At 43.9% G+C, this 21,735-nt stretch overlaps 1 protein-coding gene across 1 annotated transcript; it reads right to left on the reverse strand.

Moving 5' to 3' along the window:
• Window positions 1-14,770: 14,770 nt before the first annotated feature.
• On the reverse strand, window positions 14,771-16,790 carry sox1b (SRY-box transcription factor 1b). Its single transcript, XM_027010165.2, has one exon. It carries the CDS (start codon window positions 16,406-16,408, stop codon window positions 15,380-15,382), a length of 1,029 nt encoding a protein of 342 aa, XP_026865966.2. The 5' UTR covers window positions 16,409-16,790; the 3' UTR covers window positions 14,771-15,379.
• Window positions 16,791-21,735: the final 4,945 nt, after the last annotated feature.

Genomic DNA, 21,735 nt, shown 5'->3' on the forward strand with positions numbered 1-21,735 from the left:
CATAATAAGTTCACCGTAGGCAACTGATGTCAGGTAAGGAGCGAGTAGTTTAATAATTCTGCATTTTATTCTGTTTTCCATTTCTAATGGAAAGGTACACAGACCCACACATTCCTTGTTCAAGCCAAGTAAGCCCAGTCAAGCCATTTTAAACATAGGTGAAGTAGCCATGCTTTATAAAATTAATTTTAAAAAGCCTACCCTCAGTTCTGCCTTTCTGCAGAAGAATTATTCACAAGCGAGATTCCCTACTTGAGTGATATTTTGAGCACACTTTTGAATGTCATTTGAGCTGGTCATTCCACTGACAATACATGAAGAGGTCTCGTCGGAGTAGACAGTATGGTGGTGGCTTGTCTGAGTAAGCTCTGATAAAGCCACACACTTTGTTTTTTGTATGGATTATGTGCCATGCTGTTTTGCTGCATGAGGGTCTCTATGATGGACTGCAGGCTTTATTTTAGCCTTTCGGGTGCTACAAATTCCCTCATGAAGTTGAAAGGAGTCAAGAATCTTTGTTGAAATGCAAGTTGATGATAACAGCTCTTCATGATACTAGTTGCAAAGATGTCTTTGGTATGCTATGGAGCCTGTGTTTGCTATGCTAAGGGATCTGTTTGGCCTGATATGGGGTCTGTTTGGTATGACAAACAGTTTTTTCGCTTCATTAGCTCAATAATAGGTTAATATCGATATATATTTGCACAAATCAGGTGTGAGACAAGACCTACACTGCACATCAGACAGTTCCTCAGTGACTCAGCTGGGGAACCTGTCACACGCTCACTTCAGGCCAAGTTTGTACAGTACAATCGAAAATGGACTTACACCCAATATATGTATTTTGTTCTGCCACCAAATTCGCTTGATGAAATAAGAGATGGGCAGGGCGCTCAGGCTTGCTCAGACCTGAGATATAACAGCAAAACTATGGTATTCAGCTCCACAAGGATCGGTCTGGGCACCTCCTTAGTTCGTGAGCCAAAATGGGGAGGGGAGTATTACTACATTCCAAACTGGAAGTCATTACCATTTTTTAAAAAAAATCTGAAATCATTAGTATCATGAGACATCACATGGTTAAGAGTTTTAATAAACCCTTTCAGGTCTTTTTATCATTCTGCAATAGTCACAGAGCACATTTACCTGACGCACGAGGAGTTCCCTCTTGGGTTAAAGACGAGATACATTAATCACAGTGAAGAGCTTGAAAGGAGGGAAGACTTGGAAGACTCAGCATCAGGACGAGCAAAAATTCAGCTTTGAAGCCCTAGAAGAGCTGGTCTTAAAGGAGGCAAAAATAAGCACCATTTGCATTACAGTATCTTACAGTATCAGTCCTTATAATGCAGGAATGTCAAAAGAACGTGGACTTACTGGGAACGTGCCAGTTTGCAGGGTCATGCTTAAGACGGCAGAAGTCTCTCAAGTGCAGATGTGTTTTCCTTCGAGTCTTGTGAGGATCTGTACGCAGTCAGCTGGGGCTCCAGTTGCAGTCTGCATGGGGCTCAGTATGTGCTGAGCAATAACGCTTTTCAACAATCGAGCTTTATGCAGAAATGAAGCTTACGTCAAAGAAGTACATTTGCAAAATGAAGATACAGTTGCTCGCAACCCAGTTTCCCCCCATAAACACAAGCAAAAGGTTTCCAACAAAATATGGCGGATAAAGAAAGAGACATTCCCCAAAAGATAAAAGAATTGGATGCATATAATAGTCAGACCTATTAATTCTAGTGCAGGCCAGACTACATTATACATAAGGAGATGACCCCCCCCCTTCTACACTACATCCTGGTCCTCTCTTCTAACACAGACTCCTCCCTTCCTTCGTCCCTCTCCATACACCTCAGCTGTGGCTCCATCCCAACAGCCTCCCGCTCCCCTGCTGAGTGCACTCCATTACGGCCTCGCTCCCTACGCACTCCACCTGACGCACTAAAAGCCAGGCTCGGGTTAAGAGGTGGGAAAATGGGGCTCGGGCCGAAAGGACGGGGCCATTCAGTCCACTGATTGCTGATGTGTCAGTAGGGGGGAGAGTGTGATAATAACACTCACTTGTTCACCTCTCCCGCCTTTTCTCCTTTTAGGGATAGTGGAACGCGGAAGGTTCAAATGGACAGTGGGTATAGGGGGCGTGTGTGTGTGTGTGTGTGAGTGTGTGTGTGTGTGTGTGTGTGTGTGAGTGTGTGAGTGTGAGTGTGAGTGTGTGTGTGAGTGTGTGTGTGTGTGTGTGTGTGAGTGTGAGTGTGTGTGTGTGAGTGAGTGTGTGTGTGTGTGTGTGTGTGGGTGTGTGTGTGTGGGTGTGTGTGTGTGTGTGTGCGTGCGTATGTCTGTTCGTTGCGTGTGGTAATAACTTTAACTCACATCTAAATGTCACAGAAAAGCAACCTGCTTGTGAAAAGAACACGCTGCTTTAGTGTGAAAGATAACTCAGTCTTTGTCTCACTTATACTATCACAGCTTTTCATGACTGCTTCCAAGATCCCCACTGGTTGGAAAGAGAAAAGACAGGAATGGTGGCGTCAGTAAAAGGAGAGAGGAAAATAAAGCGAGAGACAGAGAGAGAGAGAGAGAGAGAGAGAGAGAGAGACACTATACACTGATTTACACTGATTCAACTTTACTTGCTTTACTTTTACTTTACTTACTCCTTTACACTGATTCAACTTTACTTACGTTTATCGACACTGATGCCTTGGCTCCTGACCACTGTCCTTGGAAAACCACAGAAAGGGGCAGTTCTAAATAAGTTCTGAATAAATTAGGACTTCCATTATTAGGCTGTTTTAGTAGCATGAGACTAAATGGTAGGGCCTGACTTGTCCAAGAAGAAAAACATTCATGATCTTGTAATTCATTCAAAATAATAAAACATTAAAGAAAGCTGGAAACGTATTTCCGAACACCATGAATGCTATGTAACATATTTCTTCCATGTTTTCATGAACCCAATCTTCCCTTGTGCCTTCAGAAACTTCAGCTCTCCATTGCATCTGCCAGCCTGCATTAATTGATGAAATACCGTAGCAATCAGCCGCTGGTTGCCTCCACGCTGTCCTGCCAACAGCACGCACGCACTCAGAGCAGACGCTGAGCCAGCCCACGATGTGCCACGTCATGCACAGGCCAGAACAGTCTCTCTCTCTCTCTCTCTCTCTCTCTATCCTTCTTTCTATCTCCCTCTCTCCTTTTTTATCTTCTCTCCTTCGTATCTCGCTCTTTTCTCACTCTTTTCTCGCACTTTCTTTCTCTGTCTCTCTGTCTCTCTCTCTCTCTCTCTCTCTCTCTCTCTCCGTCTCCCCGGTCACCGAGAGGGGAGGGTGTTTGTGTGCAGTGGTGGGTGATACAGAGTGGCAGAGGTGACTGAGTCTCACACAAAGGCAAACACAGCTTCCCCTGTGCAGTGGGCCCTGTGAAATCGTTTCACTGCCAGCCAAACTTCCAGAATCCCTCAAAATGGAGAGTAGCCAAGCAGCAGGATGGGAGGGGGAAAGGCGAGCAGGATGAGGAGGAAAGTGGGGGTGTGGTGGGGTGAAGGGGGGTCCAGAATCACTAAGCTCCGTTCATTAACCTCGTCTCAACGTGGTCCAGCAAATACACCTCCTCTAATCTTGTCAGGCACAACATGAGCTAGAGCAGAAACTGCCAGTGTGTGTGTGTGTGTGTGTGTGTGTGTGTGTGTGTGTGTGTGTGTGTGTGTGTTCAGAAAAGCAAAAAGTGAATGAAAAATGGAAAAAAAAAAAAAAGAGTTCCAGTTAATAAGAAAAAAAGCTAACTTAAGAGCAGGCCTACAGCTGCTTTGTGCACATAGCACTACACCGATATAGGACATGATAGTTAACTGTATTTTTGTGTTTATATTCTGCGGTGAATACATTTGTTTTCAGCTGCAGATCACTTCATAATACAGAAATCATCATCATTCGAAAATCAAATCCCTAAAAGTAGACTTACTAGAGTTGCACGGGGTCCTAAAATAGTCTCGTAATAACCGACCACCGTTTCCAAATTCTCCCAAAGGAGATTAAGTGCATTTTGATTGCTTGAGAACACTGCATACTATCAGGCCGCCTTCAATTAGATGCCCAATTAGCGCTGGTCCGAACTCGGCAGGTGCGAGGTCGCGGTGCGACCAGGCAGCCAGCGCAACGGCCGCGGGGTTGATTTCCACTGCTACCGTGGGCAGTCAGGATGTTATTATCCAGGCTTGAGATCTGCAGACTAATGTGGTCGCAACTGCACGGAGCCGGGTCGCACGCAGTGAGGAGGTGCGGTGAGTCCGCGAGCGCTGCTATTCAGGCTTTCGGGGTTTGGACGTAGGCTTCACTCACTGCCGCGAGGGAAAACGTTAGAACAAAAACGCCCGTCAAAGCGAGAGTTGGGAGCCGAAGCTAATTTCTGCCGCCCTTTTAATAGATTTAGCATAATTTATTCCTTTTTATGTAATGCCGTCATTATTAACCTATTTTTTTTTTTAGAAGTAGGCTACAGACTTGTCAGAGTAGGCTTACTCATCTAGGTTATAAGGTTTTTGAAGAATACAGAACCAAACGCCTGTTTACATGAAAACAAATGTTTACCAAAAAAAAAAAAAAAAAAAAAAAAAAAAAAAAAAAGACTGTCAGAAAGAAAACGTTAAAGTGCACGAGCCCGCGCGCGCTCGCCTCACACCGCGACTCGGTCGATGCAAAAACAAAGGTCACAACTTTTTTTTGGAAATGTCACTCACTCGCTCTCTCGTCACTTAGTGGCCTGTTTGGGCGGGAGGGGGCTTGGTCCCCTCCCTGCCGCCGAAGGGCCCGGAATAAAGCGCCGCCGCGGCACCGAGACCCGGCGCTGTCTGAAAGTGTGGAGGCGGCCGGAGCAGTGCCGCGGGAGACCATTGTCGCTCCGCTCGCGCCGCAGGCAAAGCGAGGAGGCGGGTGGCCCGGCAGGACTGCTGCAGCCCAATAGAGGCGTACGGCTCGCGAATACCCGCGCGCCGCTGTGCCCGCGGGCTGCAAGTGGGCTCTGCCCCTCTCCCTCGCGCAGACACGCACGCTCGCTCACTTAGCACCGAGCCTATAAGCAAGACTGTGCTTCTAGAGAAACTACTGTGGTTTAAAGAGATAGAAGTGTTTAATCAGCGGCGGTTCTTCCCATACGCAAACTACGGGGCTGCCGCCTCACCGGACAAGGTGGCGACACCCTGTTGCAGTAATCTGAAGCGCGCAGGGAAAGCCAACAGGCCTAAATAGATTACGATGTTAACGTGATAGTGTGCCTGGCCACGTTGTCAAGTGTAACGCAGAGATACGATTTTTAAAAATCCGTTAACGTTATCCAGAGTATGAATATAGTTGGTAGGCAGATAGAATGGCTTTAAAGGGCTCTTACCTTTGAGGCCTGGACAAAAAAGTCAGGTCAGGGGCATTACTAGTCAAGTTTTGTTTAGGTGCAGCAAGGTTGGGACTGGTACTGACCTGCTGACTGTGCTGTATTTAATTCATTGTTTCTTATCAAAACCTGATGACCCTGACTCAGAGGGAGTCACTGTTAGGGATTAGTTAGGCATTCACTGGAACAAACTCGTGGATCCACAGTGTTCTCATATGAGTAAAAATGCTCGAATAAGCTAAACAGCACCAAAACATGTCCCGGACTTGAAGGAATACTCAGGCGAACACACTAATGTTGCTTTTAATTGACATTAACATGACTTTAACAGGTGGACACCAAGTAACATTATATACATAATGTTAGTGGTCATACTAGCTGGTTTCTACTAGCTTTCATGTACCCTGTTATCATGGCCAAAATGCCTTTAACTCGGTATCGGCCAAGAGTCCCATTGATTGGATGTTTAATTTTCAGAGAGAACGACGTGGCCGCTAAGAGATACGTGAGAGTTACCTGAGGTATGGGTAATCAAGGCTGGGTTTGGAACAAAGCGTCCGGACAGAAAGCTACACTGCCCCTGCTCAGGTTTCACGACCTGCTACGTCTTTGGACCGTACAAAGTGCGACGTAGCTGTGGTAACAGGAACCAGGGCCCTAACCAGCCGAGTCTGGCCGTCTGTCAAATTCATTGTGTTTGTCTCATCTGAAACAAGACACCACGAGTTTGTACGTGTGTGTGGGGTGGATGGTTCAAAGGGTCTGGGGGCATCAGACGTGACCCCGGAGTGATGGCAAACCGTGACCCGTGCTCACGATATCAAAGATGCTGCCATTAGTTGCAGTAATGACTGTGCTCTGTGCAGAGGAACAGTACAGCGTTCGTTTGGTTGTGTGGCTCACCATGGGACTCTTATTAGCCTGGTACCACAGTGGCAACCCTGTGGAGACAGAAACCTAAGAGCTGCTTATTTATAGATGCCAACAATGGAGGTGTCTCATTCACATTGCTCATACACTATGTTGGGGGGGGCTAAAGACTAGATTAAACATAGGCAGCTAGACAGGGTGGACTGGGTGTGGGTGTGAGTGTGTGTTTGTGTGTGTGGCACATCAGGTAAGTGAATGTGGTGCCACAGTGACAGTTACTTCACAGTCAGTGCTGATGGAGACAAAGCTCCCTTCCCCAGAGATAATTACAGTTTACATCTGCTTAGCAGTCTTGCTCCAGTCATGTTTATGCAGCCTGCTCTAACCTCTCCTCTCCACTCCTCTCCTCTCCTCACCTCTCCTTGCCTCTCCTCTCCCCTCCTCTCTCCTCTCCTCTCCTCTGCTCACCTCGCCTCGCCTCTCCTCTCCTCTCCTCTCCACTCCTCTCCTCTCCTTTCCTGTCCTCCCCTCTCCTCTCCTCTCCTCTCCCCTCCTCTCTCCTCTCCTCTCCGCTCCTCTCTCCTCTCCTCTCCTCTCCTCTCCCCTCCTCTCTCCTCTCCACTCCTCTCCTCTCATTTCCTGTCCTCCCCTCTCCTCTCCTCTCCTCACCTCTCCCCTCCTCTCTCCTCTCCACTCCTCTCCTCTCCGCTCCTCTCTCCTCTCCTCTCCTCTCCTCTCCCCTCCTCTCTCCTCTCCACTCCTCTCCACTCCTCTCCTCTCCTCTCCTCTCCTCTCCTCACCTCTCCTCTCCACTCCTCTCCTCTCCTCTCCGCTCCTCTCTCCTCTCCTCTCCTCTCCCCTCCTCTCTCCTCTCCACTCCTCTCCTCTCCCCTCCTCTCTCCTCTCCACTCCTCTCCTCTCCTCTCCTCTCCTCTCCACTCCTCTCCTCTCCTCTCCTCTCCTCTCCTCTCCTCTCCTCTCCTCTCCCCTCCTCTCTCCTCTCCTCTCCTCTCACTCCCCTCCTCTCTCCTCTCCACTCCTCTCCTCTCCCCTCCTCTCTCCTCTCCTCTCCTCTGCTCACCTCGCCTCGCCTCTCCTCTCCTCTCCTCTCCACTCCTCTCCTCTTCTTTCCTCTCCTCACCTCTCCTCTCCACTCCTCTCCTCTCCTCTCCTCTCCTCTCCCCTCCTCTCTCCTCTCCACTCCTCTCCTCTCCCCTCCTCTCTCCTCTCCTCTCCTCTCCTCTCCTCACCTCTCCTCTCCACTCCTCTCCTCTCCTCTCCTCTCCTCTCCTCTCCCCTCCTCTCTCCTCTCCACTCCTCTCCTCTCCCCTCCTCTCTCCTCTCCACTCCTCTCCTCTCCTCTCCTCTCCTCACCTCTCCTCTCCTCTCCTCTCCTCTCCTCTCCTCTCCTCTCCTCTCCTCACCTCTCCTCTCCTCTCCTCTCCTCTCCTCACCTCTCCTCCACTCCTCCTCTCCTCATCTCCTCCTGCAGTAGGGAGGAAAAAACATAATTGCTCATTGTCCAACTATCTCACTTTAAAGCACTTTAGCAACACTCAAAAAAAGAAAAAAGGGTCTCATCATGCTCAAATCCATTTGGCTGGACTCAACTGCTGCGGATGAAAGTTCTTGTTTGTTTGTTTACATTTCACGATGTATCTTCCTGGGATATAATTTTCAAATTTATGAACCAGACTTTGTTTTAAAAATTGCCAACTGGCTGTTTTGTTTCGGGGGTTAACCAGCTTAATTTATGTCATTATATCAATGTTATTTGTGACATAATATTGAGCAAGGGGAGATACAAAGCATTTAATGAGATTGCACTGGAACGTCTTACGCTTGTAAAGGGAAAATTATAAGATGACTACAAACCTTGACATCGATAGATGTACAGCAGCCTGTGGTCTGGTTATGACTAAAGGCACAGAAGACCAGACACAGACACCTGACAGTATATATTTCAAGACTGCAGATGAAAAGCTGCAAGACAACTGAAATATCAAAAAGTTAAGGTCTGCCTTTCTTTTTGTGCTTGGTACTTATACTATTCATCAATAGTATTTCCAAGTAATTTGTACTATATATAGTAGCATTTTAGTATTATAATAATATCAATGGTATCAGTATTCCCAATATGTAAAGTGAACTGACTTCACATTGGCATCAGTGTTTTTGAGTTTAGGAACTATTGTCCATGTGTAGACTTCAAAACCTAATTGTTCTTAATTTTATTTGTTCAAAATGTTGCTGATAATTTTACCAATTTTACCAGTTGCTTTCATGATGTACTTCCCATTGTCAACTCAATAACTTAAGAAGGAACTGGATCTTATCCTTCAACAAGAAACTGAAAGTAAAATGAATTTTATAAAAATGTGTCTGGCTCTAATTTGAACCCGTGTCTGCAGAGTCAGATTATGGAGCTATAATAGGAAGTACCGAATACCTTTAGACCGTTTCCTGCACTGTTTTTAATCCCATATCTGTGCTTCCTCTAAACCACTTTAGCATTTCTTCTTTGTGGACGGTGTAATAATCGGTGTAAAAGTGGATCAGAGTGGTGGGGGAGCGAGAAAGAGAGAGCGAGAGAGAGAGAGAGAGGGAAAGGGAGAGAGAGAGAGAGAGAGAGAGAGAGAGAGAGAGTCTGTCTGTCTGTGTGCATGCATGCTTGTGTGTGCTTGTGAATCTTGAGCCAGGATATCGCTAACAAGCATGGTTCCCTGGTTAAGCAAATCCCTGTCTAGGATTTGCATACTGCTAAATACGTATGAGCTCCCAAACATTAGAGAGGATTTGGAGACAGACATACACACACACACACACACAGGCACACACACACACACATACACAGAGTTAAGGCTAGCCTATATAACTGCAGAGTTTGTCACTAGCCATGCCATCAGATCTTGTCATATCTAATTCAACGTGTGCATCTCATACGTGTTTGGGAGCATAAACTTGTCTGTGCCATGATGTGCTTGTCAGTTTCACGACAGACTTTTGCCTCTCGCGTCAATGCATTTGTTTACTTCTGCAAGTGCCTCCCGCCTCAACTCAGACGGACGCTTAGCTATCACATGTTTAAGTTAGTGTCTTCTGCAGGATTACCTCGGGCCCAAAATGCCAACTTTGCTAACTGAGAATCGAAGATTCCAGGGTCCAGCTACCATTACACAACTGATCTCGAGCGTACTGGTGTGAAATAGGTTCCACTCATTTCTTAGTGAATGTGACGTTTCCCTTTAAAGGCAGGATCGGGGTATTACTAAATGATTATCTGTTTTGTAGGGTAACGGACTGCTCTGCCTGCTTCAATATACACTCATATCCACTGCTGCCCACGTGGGAATTGTCACTGCCTTACACAGTGGAATTAGTAATGTAGGCTAATTTGCAACCTTAATGGCAATTGTGCAAGACGGACAGGTGGATAAAAGTGCGGTTTGACCATTGGTAAATTGGAGAGAGAGAGAGAGAGAGAGAGAGAGAGAGAGAGAGAGTATTTTATTCAGTTCAGAGATATTTTTCTATTCATCACCTGTTAGATCTGCAGTGATTTTCTGCTCAAAATATGTTACAGTAGCGTGTTTCTTGTAGATGACTGCAAATGCACATTCTCTCCAATATACAAGTAACCTGCACATACGTTTACCTTGAGTTTAATTAAATGGGAAACATTTATTTTATGTAGTAAATAATCATGTAATCCGAATTGACCTTGGACACACTTTGATTTCAGCACCTGGACAGCTCCATTTGCCGACCTGTGTAGTCTCCCAAACATCCGCCTTAAAAAAACGAATAAACAACAACAACAACAACAACAACAACAAAACCAATCTTTCTAAATTTCGAACATTTATTTGAGGATAGCACTTTCTAGCAAGTCACTTATCACTGCAAACTTTTTAAGGAGAACTTCCCTGGAGAGAATATACGTTCCTCAAAAACGTCTAATGACTTGAATGAAAATGAGATCGGGTGGGCGGACTGTTAGATTAGGCTTCATTCGGCGAATGTAAAATGAACTGTCCCGGGCAACTACAGGGGTGCAGCTGCGCAGGAGGGCTGTGAAATCCAGCGAACAATCGCGGTCACTGTTCTTCAACCGCTCGCTTTCCAAAAGCCCATTTGCATAGTCCGTTCTGGTTGATTGACTACTATAGCCTGTCCGGGAGACTTCCTTTGTCCGCTAATCAGCATAAGACGGCGGGGTGACAGCCCTCAGGTGACAGATCTCCTTTCGGAGCGCGAGCATGGCAACGTGAAGAAGAGACTGAAATGCCACCGCTGCCATAGATTCCGGTGAGAACGTGATCTAGCACTCCTATAGATCTGAACGGCCAGGGCGTTTGAAGAGTGACAGCCGCACGCCTGCGCCAGTAGGTTCCGAAGTTAAAACGTTACTGAGCTCGAATCAAATCCGAAATTTAAAGACGCAGGCGAACCATTGTCGATGCAAATTACTGCTCGTGGGTAACAGGCAACAAGAGAAAGGAAATGCTTCTTTTCATTTGTCAGATACTCACACACAGGCCTACAGTGAAACGGAGGAAGCAATAGTCTATATTAGATGATAATAAAAACCGAGGTCACCGTGATACTCCCTATACCCAGTTTAAACAGAAATTCAAAAATAAACAGACAATAACAGCAGTCCAAATTGAACTATAATTATTTAATATAAAATGTAACCACAAACAATATCTAATCAGATAGCTGTAGTCTTAAATTTGTCTCAAATTCAATTTAAATCAGGCAGCAATTAAATAATTAAACTTATAGTATCTGGAACCATGTCGAAAATAACAACGACGATAAAGATGCTGAATATGATTTGGCAATTAAAAAAATATTTCTAAGCTTATATTGGGCTTTACTGCAGTTTATCTGTGCCTAATTAGCCCATAATTCATTTTTTGGACACTGAAATAAATTATGGAGTATCCTGCAAATACTGTCAATAACTGCGCTTTTAAAATCGGCTTGTGAGCAGCGGGTAGAGACGTGCGCTTAAGATGTCCACTCCGACAGGCTCTGCGTTTCTACAGTCCTCGGACGTTAACCGATATTTGCTGTACTTGCAAACCGGGAGTCGCCTTTTGTCCCGCGCACCTGCGTCGCTTCTCGTTGTCTTTGGGAATTTGCTCGTGTTTGTAATCAGCTTTGTAAGTGCCAATGAGTGCATGGATGAGTGAAAGTTCCCAACCGCGCGGTGCGGCACGCGGGCCTGCTGAATAACTGTCAAAGTGAGGCGCCGTTCCATCCCTCAGCTTTGCCAAATTCCAGCAGTCTCTCACAATCACGACTGCCCAGCATGGCCTCTGCAGAGGCGGATACTAGATACAGGGTTTGTGTGTGTGTGTGTGTGTGTGTGTGTGTGAGAGAGAGAGAGAGAGAGAGAGAGAGAGAGAGAGAGAGAGAGAGAGAGAGAGAGCCTATATTCCCAAACACTCCTACTGCCAGTGGATCTCTCAAAGGTGTGCGTTTGCAATGTACATATAAACTGTACTATAGTTTGATAAAGAATCCAAGTACTGGACGAATACAAACGTTGGTGGACATTTCAAACATAAGTCTCTTTAAGACATATTTGGTTAAAAAAAAAAGGCCCGGGATGTGAAGGGTAAAAAGGTTTTGACGTAAATGTGATGTAGGATGAAAAACAAATAAACGTACGAAATTTCGTGACACCTCCTCCCCCCTGCACCCATCTGACATTCAACAAGATGCTGACACGATTTAGGGGAGCATCGCGGTCGCAGTCTCCGAAACGGTACAAAAACGTCTCGCTCCTCTCCGCGAGGTTCTGGATTAGGCGAGAGGCTGCAAGATTGTTAAACATGTCAACGTGTAATTGCACGATAAGGCCCGCGCTAGGAATTTATTGGCCCAGTTGCTATTTCTACTCCCCGCTAATCTCCCGCCGCACATGCGTCCTTTCCAATCTGTCTCCGTAATCTTCCGTGGCAGAAAGGCAACCAATGGCGTCAGGAGCGCTTGCTTCCCCCCCTTTTTTTGGGGGGGGGGGGGAGAGACGAGAAAATATGCAGGGAAGTGATAAACGCGGATGCTAATTAGGGACATTTAGGACAGCGAGTGCAAGGGATCTGGGGTTTACAAACGGAAAAAAAATGGGCCAGTTATGACGGTCTCTTAGTAGTAAAGCGGTTTTTCGAGCCCGCAAGAGCAGACTCCGAGTTTTGGATTTATTGGTTAGAAGTTTCGCTCCGTTTCCCGTCCTTTCCGCTCTGTAAGAAAGCTAACTACTGAACTTTACCAGAAAACGCGTCTGGCAGCTGGAACTCTGCCCACGTTAGCTCAGCTCATTTTGTTTTTACTTGCAAATCCTTAGGCCTGTTTGTCATATCATGTGGTTCAGTGACCGAAGTTAGCAAAGGTAGAGAAGTCAAATTTTTAAAATCTTACTTTGGAGTGGAATAGCATTTAAGGGGCTCCGATATATAGTGAATGTACATGTTATTCCCGTTAAAATAGATTTGTGGCGTTAATTATTCACAAATATCCATGTATAAAGTACTGGAGGACGACTGTCTCGTATTAACAGATTTGTATTACCATTTTGTTCAACGTCGAGTGTCGAACCACATTCGCTTCTATTACCGTACAACACGTAAAAGTTTCGAAGAGAACAGACTACTGGATTCTCAAACGATGTGATTGGAAAAAAAGAAATTCACACGGTCATCAACAAAATAACGGCAGGGCTCCCAACAGACCTGTCCTCCCGAGGGCCCAGGAGCGCTAGCTACTTGTTGCAGGAAATCTCAAAGCCTTACGCTGTTCCGGTAGGTAATTGCAAAGAGACTGCGACTCGTCGCTGACCCCGGGGTTAGCTCTCAGGGCCAACTAATCCCTCTCTTTCCCACACAAAACACTCCGCTCTCCTCATTCAACCTAATCCTACTGACACCCTACGGACGTTTCCTTGATGGCCCGCTGGTGATTCACTGAGAAATTCAACTTGTCATTTTTTTAAAAGTTGAAGGCAATAAACTAACAGGCGCAAAAATGACTATTATTCTAAGCACGAGAATGGGAGCCGTATGCTTTGTGGAAATAAATGGTACGAGATATAATTCCATTAAGACATGTAGCACTTTATTATTCTAAGGTAAATAAAGTCGTGAATGGCGCCCTGTGTTCCCAGACGGATTTAGCTGAAGTGGAAAGGATTTAACACGCGCGTTCGCAGAGCTGGGGGTTGTTCATTGTACGATGAATAATGTCGTTTTCTTTGGATTTGTTGATCTTCGTTTTTCATTGGATATTATTTATTTAGAAGGGTCTTGATCTTTGACCGACCCCGTCCCTAACCTCCGAACAAGCAAACAGTAACAACGCCAACTGGTAAATCTCTCTCCCTTTAACAAAAGTTCTTACTCCTGGAACGTCTCGCCTGAAATATTGTTTAACATTCCCAAAAGTTGTGTACAGAATGAAATTCGTTAAGCTCATCACATTTTTATATACCTCAATCAAATAATATGATGCACGTTTACTTCCTATGATACTGACATTGAAATAGGCAGCACTTTGTTGGGTACATGGGGACAAACGTATTGCTCGTAAACCATTTATACCTTAGTGGTAAAACTCATGCAAATGATTTGTTGCATGTTTATACTAGGTTATTTTATAACCATCTTAATCGTTTTACTACAGTTTAAAGATAATTGTGCATACAAATAATAATTTAATAAAGATCCAACAATAAATAGTTCATCATTTAAAAAATACACAAAACAATAACAATCAAAACAGCTACAAAAGAGATTTGTAACGTTTTCTTTAAAACAACGTATAGCAACTAAAAAAACTTTTGGCCATGCTATACCTGTTTTTGTATGAACAGTATATTGCAAAGGCGAATATAGAATATACAAGATTTTTTATTTTTTAAATAATAAAGTTTCGAGTAATTTAATTGAGGTCCGCCCGTTTCGGAGTTTAGTCTAAATTAGAAAAAAGTATTGGTATTTTCTTAATCTTAATTTTAATCTTATTTCTTTAGCAAAGTGATACTTACAGTATTTCATTGCTTGTTGTAGATAATAATAATAATAATAATAATAATAATAATAATAATAATAATAATAATAATAATAATAATAATAATAATAATAATAATGATGATGTAACTTTTTAGTCAAAATTGATTTGTATGATTTTCAAAGTCTGTCCGATTTATTTTCTTTTCTTGTTTTATTTAAAAACATTTACATTTCATTTAATGTAAATGTTTCCTATTTTACTCGCCTGGAGCTCACGGGGCGTTTTGGCTCGAATTTTGTTTGTGCGAGAATCTCAGTCTGAGGCCCGTGACGAGTCGGAAGTGTTGAATCATGTTGTATTTTCCGACGAGACGTCTCTAGTATCAACCCAACAACTAGAAGACCGCAGCCCTGTCTACTCTGGACAGTGCAGTCGTGGCTCTGATAGGGAGAAATGCGACTGAAAAATGATACAAAGAGCAACAGCTATGAAATTTATTCGTTTCATACCAACGCAAAAAGGTTTGCTTTCTTTCTTGAAAAAAAAGAATTAAAGAAACTATTTACATTTCTTTAAGCCTATCGGTTTCTATATAATATATGCACAATTATTAAATACATCGACCAAAAAGGGAATGGATCAAACACACAGGCTTAGTCACGTGTTTACAAACCAAAGAATTGTGGGCTGATGACAATAACATAAACCTTTAAAACATTGTAGCCATTTTCACTAGGCCTATAAGCTGAAGCCTCCACTCGTCCCCAGTTTAAAATGTGCATTTCACAACAATCAAAGTTACTTCAAAACTGTCACAAGATAATGTAGATTGTTTAAAGGCTGGCATCTCTTCCCTTTAGCAAACGCACAGGCCTAAAGCTAATTTGTATGTAGGCAATTTTCTTTGAACTCTGGAAAAACAGCTTACCTATACTGTGCCCCGCTGTCACGTCTGTTTACTTTCAAGGTTTAAATAATAGTTGACTTTAAATTTACAAGGAACCATTCTGTACAAAAAAAAGGTAGTTATGATCTAAAAAGAGGTAAATATTTGGTTACTTGTTTCTGCGTGGTTGATTTTATGTTTCTTTTTCCTTTCTTATTGTTTATTTTAAATATGTGTCAGTGGAACGGTTCCGTTAATGCCTGTTGTAGAACTTTGATAGTGCTGTGGCAGTGCGTGAAGTCTGCTTTGAACGGAACTGTCCCCTGTCTCGGCCGTCGGTAAGTACATGCTTATCATCTCTCGCAAGTCCCCGGGACAGGGCCCCCGAGAGTGAGTGGTAACCGGAGGGCTTACACTCGGTTCGGACTTCACAAGAGACCCCAACGAACCAATGCCTCCCGAGGCAGCCACGCTGGAATTCTGGTGTTGCGTGTAAGATATCCCTCCGTAGCCCGACGGAGAGGCGCTCATGTAGCTCTGCGAGTTTGATATGGGGCTGTACTGGAGGGCGGTCATGTCGTAGCGATGCATGGGCTGCGGATTGTGTGGGTGGTGGTGGTGGTGGTGTCCGTGGTGGTGATGCGCGCCGCTTCCCGGGTGCTGTCCGTACGCCAGCTGCGCCTCCTGCATCATCGCGGCGGCAGCCGCGGCGGCCGCTACCTGCCCCGAATAGGCGCCGTTCGCCCAGCCGTTCATGTGTGCATAGCTCGCCGTGGCGCTACCACCGTGACCTCCGGGGCTCTCCAACCTCTGCCCGACCCCGGGCGCGCTCATTCCCAAACCCACTCCGCCTCCACTGCCCGACCCAGCGAGCAGGCCGCCCGCCAAGGAATATTTGTCCTTTTTCAGCAGCGTCTTGGTCTTTCTCCGTGGTCTGTACTTGTAATCCGGGTGCTCTTTCATATGCATGGCACGTAAGCGCTTCGCCTCGTCGATGAAGGGTCGCTTTTCCGCCTCGGACATGACTTTCCACTCCGCGCCGAGCCGCTTGCTGATCTCAGAGTTGTGCATTTTGGGGTTTTCCTGTGCCATCTTCCGTCGCTGACCTCGAGACCACACCATGAACGCGTTCATGGGTCTCTTTACGCGTTCTTGGTTCACTTTGCTCCCCGTATTTGGTCCCGTGTGCCCCGTGTTTGTGTTCGTTTGAGGTCCCGGGGAGTGCAAGTCCGTTTCCATCATCATGCTATACATTCACCTGGCTTTAACTTTCTCAGTCAGCAAACAAGAAACATTCACTCCGAGCAACACCGGCGTCCCTGACCGTTGGCACCGACGCGTAAAAAAAACTCCCAACAAAAACTGAAACAAGAAAACAGTGATACAATCCAAACCGATACAGTGTAAGTCGCCTGTCCTGTTTTTCTTTACTTTCTTTTCGTCTGATTTTCACATCCAGCGCGATGAAAAGCGTCTTTGAGCTACTTTCAGCGGCGCGGTAGAAAAGTTAATGGGAGAGCGGCCATATGATGCGCTTTGACAGCGACTAAATGAGACGAAGCCAACCAATGGCGTTCCAGAGAAGCAACGATTTGCATGTCTCACGGTCAGGTGACGCGCATGGGAGCGAGCTCGTGGCAGGCTTTGGATGGGGTTTCTCTAACTCAGGCGGTAAACAGTGGCAGGCGAAACCACTGCCAGACGTATATTTTTGGCAAAATAAATGAAGTTAATACAAAAATAATATAGAGAACTCTAACAGTTCTAAAAATATATCTTAGGGCAGCAAATCAATTAACTCTTGATAATATTTTAGGCTGTTCAGGCATGCATTTATTTATTTGATATTTAATGTCGGTAGACTATTTTGCTTTAAATCGTTTAATTTATAAGTAAAAACTGATCATGCCAACAAAGGCATATAAATGATAGTTCTTCATGGGTAGTGTAGCCCGTGACTTTTTAAATGACACATTTAAACAGATGTTTAAACATTTTGTTCTTGCGTATGCTAAATAGCAACACTCAAAATGAAACATTCTACCTCCAAGTAGCCTAAAAGTAAACAAAACTAGCCAAAAACAAATAAATGAAAAAAGAAAAACAGCGAAAATAGCTCATTGACCATTTCGAGGCGTTTCACTGGGTCTGATAAAATCTTCGCTCAGCCCCTCCGCACAGTTTTGCGATTTCTCGCAGCTCGCTGCTTTTGTTTCGAGCTGCTTTAAAATCTGTGAAAGACTCTTTTCAGCAAATTGGTGCCACAGGTGCTTCCCCGTTGTGTCGGTTGCTAAGAAACAGGTGACTGACGCCCAGCGCACGTGCCAGACCAGCCTCTTTGTCCACAAGTGGCTTGGGGACGACGTTAAAAAAAATTTTATTCTGAAGAAACAGAATTATCGGTGTTACCCAAGATAACCAAAGGTTCGTAATGTTCTGAATATACAACGGCCTAAGACGTGACACATTTTATGAACGCTGTTTTGTGTTATGTCCTGTAATAAAAATAGTGCCTACTGAAGATCCCCGAATAAACCAATGAACATGCAGGTCTGCTGAAGAAGTAACAATAGAATAATACTAGTTTCAAATACGACAAATTGGATAAAATGGACACACTTAAGGTTCCCTTTTCCAGCTTCGAATCATGTTGCCACTGGAGTGAAACTACCTTCTCCCCCTTGGAGCACTAAGAGAAATTCCCTCAGACGGCTTATATATTCTAAATGTAAAAATAGATTTAGTGTTTACCTTGCCATGTTCTGTTTTCCCCAAAGGCATTTTTTTTTCGTAAAAGGGGACTGTTGATATTAAACAATTGTAAGAAACAAAATGTAAGTCGGTCCTATTCTAGTTTTTGTTATTATTATTCAATTATTATATAAAATGTATTATATCGAATATTCAAGAATAATATATTTTGAAACGTCAACAAAAGAAACTATGAAATGCAGTCTCACTTTAGACGCATGAATGCAGCACGTGAATACACCTCAGAATTGACCGCACTGGCTTAAAATGACGAGTTCAAAGGGCTTTGCTTTTTAACGAGGCTACAGAATCTCCCAGTTTTACTGTTAAAAATATATAATAGCAACTCAAACTGGGCTATAACAGCGATAAGATGTAATATGCCTGTAATAATCCAGTAACCATAAAACATTTAGCCATATGTTTGTTTGTTTTTTCTCCTTAAAAGGCTTAATTCCAAGGCTCAGGGACACGAGCTGGGAAACGTAAGCGTGAGGGAGTCGCGGGCACATCATTCAAATTTCACACCAGACTTGTTCAGAATATCTCAATTAATTGTTAATTGGGGCGAAAAATAAATATCGCGTCAGTGGAACACAGTTAACAACTTAATCATCACACTCATCACTGGAAGAAGAATGGGCATATCCATTATGCAATTATGCGTTATTTGTCGAATTACACTATTGGTTTAACAATGCTCTTCGCATTATTCAAGACAGTATTCCAACTGAGCAGTAGTGGTAATTTAAAAAACGCGGCAATAAACTACACTGAAGCAATATGGGCATTGTCTTGTCTCTGTTTGTTGTTTACCGCTGTATAAGTTCTGTCTGCATATATTTACTGGAAGATGGCTTCATATTCAGCAGTATCTGAACAGGAATTTCCTTCATATAACCACGTGAGCAGTTCTAGCAGTTCTATGCTCTTAACATGCTATCGTATCCACAAAATGGGCGTAATTAAATTATTTGATAATTATTTAGTAACTAAATCATAAATGAATGTGTTCTCATTTGCGAATAATCGTGTAGAACGGGCATCACGGATATAATGTAACGCAATTATTTTATTTATGCACATGACCAAAAGCAGTCAATGATTGCCTATTTTTTTGAAACGTCAGCCTTCTTTGAAAGTCTATATTTTTGAAACATCAGCCTTTTTATCTATCATGAGCTTCCCTGGCAAGCTGCTCATTGTGAATCACTAAAATGATCGAAAACAAATCAGTATGCCAAATTAAGACATACCAAATGAATTATACAGTAGCATAGTGTAGTTCATACCAAATGAATTATACTGTAGATTTTTTTAAAACACTTTGTAGTCTATAGGCTATAATAATGTAATCTAAGACAACAGATACGTATTATTAATAGTATTAGTATTAGTATTTGTATACAAATACAATTACAGCTGGTGTGAGAAAATGTCTCCCTTATATTGGTATCATTTATACGCGACGTAACTCGAGGGCACTGCCCTAAAGTCAGCGTACTAGTAGTGCCGTGATCAGTTCACTTCTTTGGGAACTTTCCTAGACGCAGTGTATAACTGCACCACGGCTTCAGTCGCACGCGAGTGCTGCACGCTCAAACACTTGCTCCTATTCCGAGGAGCTTCGCTGCTAAAAAAAAAAACAAAAAAAACCCTCACGCGCGCAGTCCTGTGTTTCAAATGCTCCCCGCGAGACAGCGCGCGGAGTAAGTGGCGTCGCTCCGTTTCATCCCCGTCTGCAAAGTGAATTAGAGAGTCTCTTGAACTTGCGGGAACGCACGGGGTTTAAAGCGGTCAACATCTGTCAGGTGCGCGAGCTTTCGCTCTTCACCGCGTTTTAAGCGTAATTGGACGGGGAGGGAGGAGGCACGCGGAGGGGAAAACTTCCATTTGACGCCCATTTTCGGTCCCAGACTTATTTTCGCGCAATTTCCACATCGTCACTGACACACTGAGTGCCGAGGCAGAGAAATATAAAGAGGGAAATAGGATAACAGTCGCACACCTACCACCCTGACCAAATCAACAATCAAAACGTGAAAGGGAGAGTCACAATACCAACCAAACTACTCCATTGTCTTTTCCGAGGTGACAGAGTGAGACAGGAACTGAATTTGTTACTACAGTCATTTCAAAACAACGCTGCCAGACAGAAAAAAAAAACCCCTACACAGTACAGGATCTTCTCTTAAAAAGGAACTCCGAGCCCTGCTCTTATGTTAAACTGCCCTTCATTAGGCATATCAGCATATTAGTCTAGGGAAAATGTGAAGGAATATGTAAGATATTACAGAAGTTAGGTTCAAAAAAGATACTGCAAAATTGAAGTGGGTCTTTCTCTGAAAAACCATTAATGTTGTAAACTGCTGCATCCTTTCATAAAGTGTAGGCTATAGACTAATCTAAATGTATGATGTATAATCACACAGGTAATAAATAGGTTTCTTCACCAATAACATTTCAATGCTGTGTTCAAGCCCTCCATGAAGCCTACATGAAACTCAGATTGCTGAATGGGCTACAATTTTGATAGCCTATTCAACCTAACAATGGCATAATAATGTCTTTTATGTGTTTTCGTTGCAAATGTACTGTAAGAGCTACATTTTAGTGTTTCAGATATCTACTATTCGCTTTCAGATATCTACCTTTGAAAAGAGCTACATTTAGCAATGGCCAAGCAGGCTAAAAGTTTTGTTTTTGTTTGTGGCGTTTTGTATTGTTTTCGACACAGACATCGTTTATTTTCAGAGTACGCCTGCACGGGTGTCCAGTACGGTGTCCAGTACGCCGCCCTTCACGTACTGGTCCCGGGTAGCTGTAACCACGTCGCGTCCGAAGCCTGCTGCGCTATTATTACTAGCCAGAGGACGAGAAGGATGCGACTGTGAAGAGAAACGTGGTCCATTATCCTGAAAACAAAATCCAACCGTTGCCATCGAGACCCCTACACAAGCGCAGAGCCACTTGGGCAGCGGTGGGTGACGGTTTCTCGCAGACACCAGCATCAGGTTTTCAGCAACTCAAGCTATTCAGTGCCACCAGCCTGAAAAGCATGTTCATTAAGGGTGGGCCCACATAGCACATATATGGTATTATATGACAGGCAGTTACAGTGTGTGCGTGTGCGTGCGTGTGTGTGTGTGTGTGTGTGTGTGTGTGGTAGACGGGCAATATAGTTAGATCACTTCAGAATCTTGAGCAAGTATGTCTGAATAATTTTTAATTATTTTTTTATCGCAGATATTTTTTGCTACGTTCTAGTGTTGTGACGGAGCACATTCCATGAAGGAAGCAGACACTAATTAATTCTTCTTTTTTTATCCTTGTTTGAAGGTTAATGTTAGTTGGTTGGACATAACGTTGGACTGGCCCTTTAAGGTAAGACGGGAATCACATGAATCGGTGGATAGGGCTCGTTTCCATGGATGACCTGTCAAAAAAAAGTTTGCAGCTTTGGGGAAGAGTTTCAATCACCCTTTTCTGCCAAGTGAGACCTTTCAGCTCATCACTGTGCTATTGGCACAGCCTTTAAAGGGCCTCTACGGAAAGACAGCAAGCAAAGGCATTCTTCAGCTGGGGAAAACGTTTATATCAGCAGCTGTTTCAGTCAGGGGTGCACACAAATAGCTGGAGAGAGATTTCATTACTGACATTTTATTAAGGAAACTTGCCAATAAACACAGAAAATAAATTCACATTGTTGAATGGGCACTAACAGGGCTCACTGTGTCAATATGGACTTACATAAGCATTACACGCGTTCATTTAAGACTGTGAAGATGATTTAAGAGAGAAATTATTAACACGTGTTGTAAAGAGAAAAA

Source organism: Electrophorus electricus, chromosome 16 (genome assembly GCF_013358815.1).
Source record: "Electrophorus electricus isolate fEleEle1 chromosome 16, fEleEle1.pri, whole genome shotgun sequence".
NCBI classification, from domain to species: Eukaryota; Metazoa; Chordata; class Actinopteri; order Gymnotiformes; family Gymnotidae; genus Electrophorus; species Electrophorus electricus.